The sequence below is a fragment of the Mixophyes fleayi genome, chromosome 1 (genome assembly GCF_038048845.1).
Source record: "Mixophyes fleayi isolate aMixFle1 chromosome 1, aMixFle1.hap1, whole genome shotgun sequence".
Taxonomy (NCBI): Eukaryota; Metazoa; Chordata; class Amphibia; order Anura; family Limnodynastidae; genus Mixophyes; species Mixophyes fleayi.
The window spans coordinates 271,807,369-271,819,385 of NC_134402.1; the positions used below are offsets into that span (position 1 = coordinate 271,807,369).

General features: G+C 39.1%; 1 protein-coding gene across 3 annotated transcripts in view; it reads left to right on the forward strand.

The window, feature by feature from the left end:
• Window positions 1-12,017, forward strand: part of LOC142153756 (lysophosphatidic acid receptor 1-B) — a 124,882-nt gene that overhangs the window by 52,732 nt on the left and 60,133 nt on the right. For all 3 annotated transcript variants that reach the window (XM_075210895.1, XM_075210896.1, XM_075210897.1), the window contains exon 2: window positions 464-596. In XM_075210895.1, the coding sequence (XP_075066996.1) occupies window positions 540-596 (57 nt within the window). In that variant the 5' untranslated portion in view covers window positions 464-539. The remainder of the gene's footprint in view (window positions 1-463; window positions 597-12,017) is intronic.

Sequence of the window (12,017 nt, forward strand, 5' to 3'; positions counted from 1 at the left end):
CCCCATTCACTAATTCTTTTGTTTTTTACATTAATTCCAACTTGTGTCTGGTGAGTCCCAAGTGTTCCATGGCAGCTAGTAATATAGAGAAGTATAATTGGGTATAATATAGTATAAGTATAATATAAAACAATAATTGTGTATTTGCTGAGAGCAGATAATCCATGTTTTTTGTATTTGTGTGTGTGTGCATATATATCTGTGTATATTCTAATTATTTATTTTTATTATTTTCTTTTTTCATTGCCTTGCCTTTTTGTTTCATTATAGCACTACAATACTTTAAATAATATACAATAATTTTCAGCATCATTCCCCAGGACAGATTTAATCACCCTAACTTGTTAAAGTTTTGTTAATGAATTTATTCCTGTCTTAACCGTATCATGATATTCTTACATTGGAAACCGCTTATAGTGTGGACTGCAAGAATAAATGTCTGTATTTGTGTTTATTTCTCCAGAGTTTCCCGCAAGTATGACTGAGATTTGACATAAAACCGGTTCCACGTGTGATAAGATACAACCTACAGACCCAGGATGGCTACACTTTCAGAATCTGTTACTGAGCATATTGGTATGATGTCTCAGTCACAGGTAATATACATTTATGCTTTTATTAAAAGAAACAATTCAGAGGTTAATGTGTTGCATAATCACTGTATCCTCTTGTCTTTAATTCTGTTTGCTTTTAAGGAGACTTAATTGTTAGGAAGTGTTCCAAAATAAACAGCTAGGTGGGTTTAGCACAGTTAATACAGTGACATTTTATAGTCAACTTCAAAGGCAAGGCAGACTTTTTACATATTTACTGCTAGCCAGGCTCCAGACTTTAAATTTAGTGATTCATACTGTGGTTTTGGCTCTGGTCATCGAGAGGTGGCACCAGCTGGCTAATTACACGACAGACCGTCCGAATGTTGCAGGAATTGTGGATAGAGGGTGTACTACTAATCCGTGATAAATCCATGCATTATCCCTACCTTTTTAATGATAAACCATACCGTTTTCATAGAGCTACATTTGATTTGATTTTGTCGTTTTGATGATGCCTCTCAGATAAGTGAAATTTGACAGCTTCCAAAGAGGACTAACTGAATAATGTCTGCAGTTTTATTTGGAACTTACTCAACCTGTACATCAAAGAGCTGCCTGGGTGCAGCAGGCCTAAAATATATCCTTATGGGAACTTATTATTTTGAACAGGACATGCCAGAGTAGCAACTGTACACCATGTGTAAATTCTTACATGAATATGTATGTTTTATGACTTGTACCCAAAACATGGCTAATGTGAACATGATCGTCTTATCTTAAGTTAATCAGTCCCATTGAATTAATAAGTAATATGATTTTTGAGACCATATTCTTAAGCTCTTAAGAGCTTAAAATACCAGGCCGTGTAGTCAGGCTCTTAATGTAATTGTATTGTTTTGTTTTTATTGTTTTTACAAAAATGCAGAATGACATGGGACTATATAAAGTAGTCTCCAGTCTGGATAATTATAACATTTTCCAAGAAATATACACTTGCCAGTTAAGACCTAATCTGCCAAGTATTTCTTATTTTATTTTTATTTTTTAATAAGCATTTTGAGCTTTTTTTTTATTCTGCAGATAAAGTAAGAGAAAACACAGTATTTGTGGCAGTTTACTAGCAAACACTTGTCACAATTGTTGTTTTCCTGTCAGTTACTCATAACCTTTCTCAGCTAAATAGTACACTCTACAAGGAACAAAACAAAAATAACTAGAACGATGTTTGTATATGGTTTCTAAGGGTATAGCATGCAGAACCACTCAGCCATCAAGTGTAATGCGTGGCCTTTGACTTTAGTAGTCTATCCTCTTTTTATTTCGCAAATTGGCCACCCATGTGCTGCCTCCCTCATTTAGACAAAGTAAACAAAGTGACCTAGCCTCGCTAAGCTAACTTGGCTAGCGAGCAGCTGCACAACTGAACATTGCACTTAGGCTGCTTAATTCCTTTGATTCCATAGATAGAGCTATATTATTATTAATTTTATGGTGCACAAGTGGCATTAATATACACAAACTTGTGTGCTAGGCAGTAGTGTAAATTCTAAGAAAATAACTCTGGGATGTAATCCAGTAGCTCTGTAGTCTTATTTTAGATTACTCGGTTTTATATAGAAATATGAATGCGTCTTTCTATTTTTGTCATCAATTAGAATCTATGCTTTCTTTAAGCCTTTTGTAAGTGAGACTTTTCTCATCCCATTTTGGCACTTTTTAGGCTTTTCCATTCCAAAATCAGTATTAATAATTTGTTTATGAACAAATTATACCAAAAAAGTATTTTGGTTTTTTTTTAAGCTGAAAATTTAAGAAAGTGAACTAAAAGCAAATGTGTGTAATTTTTATTTTTTTTTTTAATTCCAAAGGCTACCAACAAATGCTTAATCAAAATAGGGTATCACTGAGTTTATTAAAGCCCCTCCATCTCTGGGCTACTTAATGTTTTCTATAGTGTATGATTTTATTATCTGCTGATCACAAAACAATAACTATTAAAGGGCCACATAATTTGAAAGAGGGACTACCTGCTTTCAAAAGAGGATACCTGTGAGTCTATTAAAGCCAGGCTGGAGTAGATCCTCCCACATCTCTGGACCTCTTGATGAGATCTGTAGTGTAGGGTGTTATTGTCTGACAGTAACTGCTTAGGGGCCTAATGGTTTGAAAGAAGAGACTGTAGGTGCCAGGATGAGTGTCCAGGCACTCTTGGGTGTATATTTACTAAACTGCAGGTTTGAAAAAGTGGAGATGTTGCCTATAGCAACCAATCAGATTCTAGCTGTCATTTTGTAGAATCTAGTTTTCATTAATTTAGTACATTCTACAAAATGACAGCTAGAATCTGATTGGTTACTATAGGCAACATCTCCACTTTTTCAAACTACAGTAGAGTAAATATACAGATTGGTGTCCTACCCCAATCCCTAGCAATACAGATGTGTGCTCAGTGACATAATCTCTCACCAGAACATTTAGGCATGTTCTCACTGCCCTCACCGACAGGAAATACCAGTGGAGGATCAGTAAGTAAGATTTAAACTACTTTGAACCCCATCAGTGCTAAGGACGAGGTGGACAAATCCTTAGCTCTTTAGAGCTATTGTGGAGGACGAGTCCCACTTATCCTTATAACTGATGAAGTTAAAAGCATGTAACCTTTACATCTACTACATAGTCACAGAGTTTCTCAGTAAATTGCTATATCTCTAACTTGCTGTAGAAGTCACAAATATTATGTCCTAAACTGTGTGCATGTGGGAGCTACATTTAATACAGGTATGTACTGACTGGTATAAATGATGTAGAAGTATTTTTGTCTAAGAGTTACAATCTAGAGTGAACTTATTCTGTGTATTTTAAAGTCCTATCCAGTAAGCTTTTCCACATCATTGTGCTCTTCTGCAATTCGCTCTTCTAGATTAATGGGATGACCATTGTTGATTGAAAAATTATCTTTATTTTGTATAAAGGTAAAAGAACATACAGTACATTACATTCAAGTGTACTGTCGCAGCGCAGCTGTAAGCACAATACATTGTGAAACATAATCTGACATGTATTGTATTGTACTAAAAATTATAAGGTACAAGATAGTACATACTACACCATACATCAAGTACTGCACTAACCATGCATCACTTTGACAATGCAGCAATTTCAAAAAAGCAGTGGATGTGAGGGGGGTAGATGAAGAAGGGGGGGGGGGGATCGCATGCCCAAAGCTTTAATGAAGGATCATACACATATAAGAGATGGGTGAATAAATTAAGGCAAGACATTTCAACAAGACTTCAAACAGTGATGGGAGAATAGGTTGGAGGGCTTAAGGGAAAGGGGGGGGGGGGGGGTCACAGGCTCAAAGCTTTATTGAAAAAACAGACACTGGGAGAAGGATACAAATCAATCATCCTCCTCCTTCTTCAGGACTGTCAATGGTGTTCTGGTCTCTTAGGAGGCAGTCGATCAGCCTGTGACAATCCTGGCAGACTTCTCCTTTTTCAAAATGATGCGGTTCCTGACAAGCCATATGCCTGGTGCCTTATGAACTGTTTTAAGGACGCTCTCTTAAAGCAGTTCATAAGGCACCAGGCCTCTGGATTGCCCTAAGAGTGTGGGTCCTAGGAAATAATCCATAAAATAACAAATGCTACGAAAGGCAAGTCCTGGGCACACTGTCCTTAAGTTCATGTTCCAAGGCGTCCAACAGTGCAGTGGGACAGTCCCAAAAAATGTTGCAATGTTTACCTACTGGCAGTGCCGGTGCTAGGGTCCATGGCGCCCTAGGCATTTTGAAAAAATCGGCGCCCCCTCACCCTGTCTTTCCTTACCTTGTCACACCACCGCTGCTTCTCTGCTCCGTCTCCTCCCCTCCACTCACTGACACTGGTGAGCAATAGCCTCTCCCCCCCTCCCCCCTGCAGCTGAATGCTGTGCGGCGGCCGTGACAGGTATGGTCAGCGGTCGCCGCACAGTTTATTAAAGTAATTTACATTCTTGTGGTGCCCTTCAGAGCCCGGCGCCCTAGGCAAGTGCCTAACCTTGCCTAATGGGAGCGCCGGGCCTGCCTACTATGCAGGAGGGGCAATGAACATATCTGCACAGGTCTGTATGAATGTGCTGAGAGGCAACTCCCTCTGGATAGCCATCTATGCAATGTCTTTATGTCTATTAGTCAGCCTCTTAGAGGCCACATTCTCCCACACATGTTTAGCTGTTGCCGCCGGAAGCCCTGGAACAGGCTCCATTACGTTGTATTTTGTTTTCAGCACATAGCACGCAACACGTACAAGGCTGTTTTGTTTAATTCTTGTGTTTTATGCCTTCCTGTGAGGACTGTGGCTATTTTAGATTAAACAAAAGATTTTGAATCACTTTCTTGCATATTGAATATCATATTGCACACACTGATGAAGGTGGCTGCTCTTTGGAATGGCAAGAGTATTTAAAGAGCTTTGATTCTGTCTGTAGTAATCCTTTTAATGATTACCACAAGTCCGACACAGAGGACATCTACAAATAAAATCCAAATTGAGCAAAAACCGATTTAAATATAAACATACTTACCTGAAAACCGACACTGCAGATCACCGATGGGAACAGCATGCTGACAGCAAGATATTCCGAATGCACAGCTGTTCGGCAGTACAGTTTGACGTCATTGCAAGCTCTATTGATTTTAATTTAAAGCACCAATGTCTGGTTAAGTGTCTAAACTAGGCCTGTCCAACCTGCATCCCTCCAGATGTTGTGAAACTACAAGTCCCAGCATGCCCTTCCAGCTATCAACTGGTTGCCTACTGGCAAAGCATGCTGGGGCTTGTAGTTTCACAACATCTGGAGGGATGCAGGTTGGACAGGCTTGGTCTAAACACTTAACCTGTGGAGTCCTGACATGCGCTTTTTTTTTTTTCATGTCTGTTAGATGGTCATAGCTGGACTACAACTTCTACCTCATTTTGGTAATGTGAGAAATTTGGAAATTGCAATTTTGCAACAGAGTTACACAAATTATTTATTTCTTCCTCAGAACGGTTGTGCATCATACTCTGAATAACCAGTTGGTAAATCACTGATCTAAAGGGCTTCTTGAATTGATGGGCATTGCTTGTTAATACCAGACATATTAATTATACTTTTACCTTTTAATAGGTTTTATACTTATGAGTGCTTTTTATAAAGTAGAAGCACACGTGTAAGGCTGACGTGTTATGATGCTTAATCAGAATGGACCATTATGTTCTTTGAGCTTTATCAATTAACAGACTTAAAAAAACTAGCCATTGTGTAGTAGGGTCCCTTTTTTTTTTTTTGCCAATTTACAGATGGATTGAGGTGGAGCAGTGGCTATGAAACAAATGCAAAATTAATTTAAGACCGTAGCATCCGGCTTAAAATGCACTTTATAAGTTTTGCAAAGAGCATGACCTTTCTTTGTACGAGGGAACAAAGCTTTGTTGCAATAGAATTTTTACAAAGATCAATTATGTCTATGAAGCCTTTATTTTTATTCTAGTTCCACAAGAATAAAAATGTCATTCATGCATATGAGTATATAACAAATGCTACTTCTTTCTCTAGTAATTTCGATTTTTTTTTTAAAAGTTTGTAAAATAAGAATGTATTTGGCAGTTGAAGGTATTGAACTGTGCTGAAAATGACTGTGAATGATATAATACAATTAATGTCAACCCTACACACTAACCTCAAATTGAGTGTATACAAATTGGTATATTTTAGGAATAATTTGCTATTGCAGTTGTGTATTAATGCTGGGAAGATGGGTAATTTACTTACATTTACATGATCATGACCATGGCCTTATCTGTGTGGAGTTTGTATGTTCTCCCTGTGTTTGCGTGGGTTTCCTCCGGGTGCTCCGGTTTCCTCCCACACTCCAAAAACATACTGGTAGGTTAATTGGCTGCTAACAAATTGAGCCTAGTCTGTGACTGTGTTGGGGAATTTAGACTGTAAGCCCCAATGGGGCTTAATAAATGGTGATGATGACCTCTATATACAATAATGGGAGCAATTTAGCTACCCACCCCCAATAATGGGAGCATTATTTTATCTAATACAAAACAGACAGCATTCTAGTGATCAATTTACAATACACAGAGCAGTATGTTATGCTATTAATTGGCCTCTATTGCAATTCTAATACAATTCCTAAGAGAAACACCATTGATATAGGTATACTCTAGACAAAACCAAAGCTGTACCTTGCCTTTATGGGATTGATTTTCAGCATTAATTTGGATGATCTCGGGGAGAAGAATTATGGATTAGAACAGAAAGCAGATTCCTGATTTTGGGAGGCTTTACTATACAGACCCCAGATCTCTGGGGGCTTGATAACGCATACCACCTTCGCTAATCTGTTGGTCAAAACTATACATAAATTTAGTTATCTAAATTTATCTGTGCCTAATCTGATGGCAGTACTATACATATCCACTCCTGGGTTAATCCCTGTAGTGATATAAAAAAAAATCAGATTCATGGTGGTATTATACATAACCCTACCAGCCTAATCTCTGTGATGATAAAAAAAAATTAGCATCTACCCTATATGCAGGAGTGCCGGGAAGTGGCAGAATAATTGTATGTTTGAGTAAGGCTGGGTACACACTACACACACTTTTAACATCGTTGGTAAAATCGTTAAGGGTATTGCATTGGGAGAAATTTTGTATAGTGTGTGCCCAGCCTAACTGAGACTAAAGTGTTTATTAACTAAACTACGCGTTTGAAAAAGTGGAGATGTTGTCTATAGCAACCAATCGTTTCTAGTTACCATTTATTTAGTAAATTCCACAAAATGACAGCTAGATTCTGATTTGTTGCTATAGGCAACATCTTCACTTTTTCAAACCCACAATTTGTTAAATATACCTAAGACTTCTGCATTTTATTCATATCTAGAAGCAGGGACAGGCTGGGCTGGGGGTCAGGGGGGCATCTGCACACCGGGCCAGTCCCAAGTTGGGCTACCTTGGGCTATGTCACTGGGCCACCTGAACTTTTTTCCTTTATAATAGTCTGCTGATTCAAGACTTCCCCTGGGCTAAAATTTGCCAGCCGTCCCCTGTCTGGAAGGCTCTAAGATAGCCTAGACAACAATTTCTGTTATGCTTTTTTATTTTATACTGGGGCCTATTGTAAGCAGAAGACTTTGAATGATGCAATCTTTGAGAAGTTACAGGCATGGTGTGAAAGGTGAACTTCTTCCTTTTTTTTTTTTTTTTTTCTGTGTCAGCTATTGGTTAGTTTGCTATTGATAAACACTTACAGCCCCCACAGTCTGTGTCTGCAAGTTGTCTTGCGTAGATTTTACATCACTGTAAAATTGTTTATTTACTAGCAGATTTCATTACTTTCAACTTTGTCATCGGCCTTCATTCTCTCCCACACATTCCCATCTGGCAATCGAGTAAACCACGTAGCACATGAACATAAGTTTTTAGCAATTTAACTGTATTATCATGTACAATTGTTTGTGATTCTATAAGTTAACATCTTTTGTATGTGTTGAGTCATTTGCACTACATTTTGTAGTCCAGAGCCATTATTCTACAGATCTACAATAAAAATATCTAGCAAGATGAGGTTTGTGAGAACTGGGATTATAGATGATCAAAAAAGAAAATTGTGAATTTGGTGCTGGACCTTCCAGCTTAACTGAGAGTCTCTCCTGCCATATAGCAACAGCTGGAGAACTGTCCTTATATACATATAATGTTTGATTCATTGTAGTCCATAGTTGCCGACTTTGTGACTCTGGCCTCCGTGAGGACAGTTCACGTGATAGGGTTAGGAGGGGGCGTGCACCCTCTATAAAATACCTAAATTCACGGCATTGAATAGCGGGGGTGGCGCTTTATATACAACCAGACAGTGGTAGCATTTATGAGCAAACAAATTGGTACCAAAAGCACAATTATCATGAGGGAGCTACTACAGTGTCTGACTGGGACATGAAGGCCGCACAGGGAGAATGCAGTGGTAGGAGCCCACTACGTTGGGGTGTGGCCAATTGTAAAGGGGGGTGTGGTCAGCCTATGGAGGACAAAGTATAGCACCATAGTGTGGTCCATAAAGAAAAAGTGGACATTGCAAATAAGGTCAATTTCACATGTATCATGTAAAAGAACTAGAAATGAAACTCCACTCCACTTGGCTTTTTTAACTGGATCACAGCAAGGTTTGTCACTGATTTCATTGTAAAATCAGAACTGTATAGCAGAATGGAGGCATGAACAAGGGGCTGTCACTCCTGCACCTGTCGCCGTTCTTGTCTCTCCTACTTGCTTATTCTTAAGTGCCAGCCCATGGATGACTCGTTGTCTCCAGCTTTTTGCCATGAGAACAAGTCAAGATTAAAACATTCTACATTTTTCTTTCTACTTTGGAGAACAAATGTTCCCTTATATTTTAAAGTAAATTTCAGTTTATACCTCTGTCACAATTTTTCACCCTAGGCTGCAGCCTAGTCAACCTATAGGATAATAAGGCCCTGCAAGAACCCCCCCACCCCTAATATTAATAATAATGTTATTGTATTTAGGAATAGTATTTTCATTTTTTAGATTTGTGCTCTGCGCAATACCAGTATATGTAATGTTCTCTAGTAAGGCGTTTTTTTTGTTCATTTGCTGGCTTGTCAAATCCACCAATAACAGTATATATATATAATGTTTTAAGTATTATTTGTGCAGTGGGTATTGGCTATTTTATTGTGTCAGACCCCCCCCCCTCCCCCCCAACCCACACACACACACTGGTAGTGCTCTTTAAATTGTGACCGAGTACCCCCCCCCCCCCCTCAACTGGTAGTGCTTTTTTATTGAGTCGGTCAGAAACCAAACCCCTCTCCCCTGTCCTGACCTACAGTCAACTGAATTCAACTTTTTTCATAAAATCTTTGCATCTTTCTCTTAGAGATTGCTAGGTCACACAATTGGAATGGCTGATTTGTCTGTTGTGTTTTACTGATGATCGTGTCATGTTCCTCAAAATTCTTCAGCTAATGTTTCTTTTCCAATTGGAACAGAATTTTTGCAATCTCTTAGCTTGGAGTGTGCTGAAACTAAGCTGAACTTGCAGTAATTCTTTCATGTTTCCTGTCCTATTACTACTTCCACGATTATGCTGTGATGCTTAAGCCTATGCCACATGTGTTTTATGTTGGCTCTTTTTCTCCTATCTAGTGGATTGGAGGCGGTTGCAATTTCTGTCTTAGAGACACCCCAGTGCCTCGATAATGGTAGCTTCTGCTGCCTGGAGCATTTTAAATCTCAGTGCTTCAGACATTTTTGTGTTAGTGGCAGCTGGTGGGTGGCTTTGATAGTCTTACAACCTCTAAGAATAAAATTGGCAGCAGCAGGAGAATTGGCCATTACCAAGGCACATGATATGGTTATTTACTGTCGGTGTAATTCCTGACCTCCACCGTTCATCTCACTACTATTAGACCAACAGCATCCATGTAATCTAACAGGTAAGGATCATTTTCCCCTCTTACTACAAATATAAAAATTGCACTGTACACTTTAGTCACTGTCTTCATGTTCTGATTATTTACTTGCGTACAGTCAAGAAATACAAACCATAAATTAGGGGATAATATCTATTTCAATTGTGTTGGGGTAAAATACTAGAGAGCTTACATTCTAAAGGGAAGAGGGCACAGCTGAAGCAAGAGGAGCGAGTGTGGGTCAGAGTGGAGATTGGGATAGTTGTGAGAGTGCATAAGTTTGAATAGTGTTATGAAGGATAAGGTCACCTCTAAAAAAAAAAAAAAAAAAAAAATAGATGTGTTTCAAAGAGCATCTAAAGATTTGAAGGCTGTGGGAAAGTCTGATTGAGCATGGTAGGGAATTCCATAAGTGGAGAGCAGCACGTGAGAAGTCTTGAAGGCGGGAGTGAGAGGTGGTTATCGGAGACGAGACAAGGCGCAGGTCAGAGGTAATACAGCTGACAACCTGTTTGAAAAACTAAGGGATGTCATTGCAACATGGCTTATCCTGCTTGGACTCTCCTGAGGATATGGGATTTCTGATGACGCCACGAATATTGTAAGAGCATTACAGCAGGGGGAATTCCATCACATTCCCTGTTTTGCTCACACAGTCAACTTGGTGGTACAGAACCTTTTACAAAATGACAATAACATGCAGGAGATGCTGTCTGTGTCCCAAAATATTTAGTCATTTTTTGGAATTCTGCAACAGCATGTAGGAGAATGCAGCAGCTACAAGAAGAATAGAATTTAGGGGGAATGTACTTTAGTCCAGCGCAGTGGAGAATACTTTCCGTGTTGTGCAAGGTGCTGAAACCACTCAAAGTAGTCACCTGTGAAGAGAGTGCAGACACTGTTAGCTTGAGTCAAGTGATTACCCTAATTAGACTTTTTTGAAAAGCAGCAGGGAAATTGAAGGAGGAAATTAAACAAAGCAATTCCGTTAATTATGTTGGACTTGTAGATTAAGTACTTTATTCATTTCGACAGGATCCAAGAGTTATCACCATCTTGAAATTGGATCATTACATTTTGGCAACTGTGCTTGATCCTAGGTTTAAGAGCTATGTCTTCTCTTTCTTTCCAACTGACCCAGATCTCAAGAGATGCAATGAGCTCCTGGTCAGCAAGCTGACAGCTCATGTGGTACATGACACATCTCCTCCTTCAGTTTCTCTGTAAATTGTTGCTAGGAAAAATCTTGGCTTTTCCAAGACACCCAATGGTGATGCAGATGAGTCTGCACAACATTTGGTCTGGTCTAAAAGAATTGCCCAAAAATCGTGATCGCTCTTCCGTAAAATGAACTACAAGTTCCATGAGGAAGGAGATCACTGGCAATTACATCAAAGTACACAGACTTCTGTGATGGTGGGTTCCAGCGGGGATGAATTAGTATTGTTAGAGGATGATGTACACACTGAAGAGGGTGAATATGATCGTGTAGATTGCAGGTGCTGAGATCTAGCCAAGAGAGGGGCGCTAGCTGATGTTGGTATGCTTGGTAATATTTTGGGTAGAATGGCATGTTGGCAATTTTTATGTTTTTCTACAGTAAACTTTCACCTTTATTAGAGAGGTGTTTTTTTTTTTCTTTAATAAGGTACATTTTTGTTTCCCTGACTTAAAACCACTATGCACTTGAACATAGGCTTTAGCACATGAGGTAGAGGGATTAGTATCATCATGACTGAGAGTGGACGGTGACAAGAACATTGCTACCCCTCCTGTTTCTGTATGAGCTATGGCACAGTAGAATATCACTGGAGACTGTAAAAACACTGACAGCCCTATTATTACAATTTCTGTTTCAGCACTGAACCCTGACACCTCTCCTGTTTCTGAGTGAGCTATAATACAGTAAAATGTAACTGCAGATTTAGACCAAGACTGCCAGCCCTATTATTTGTATTTTAGCAATGACAATTGGCAATGGAGGTCTCCTGAATGTCACTGGA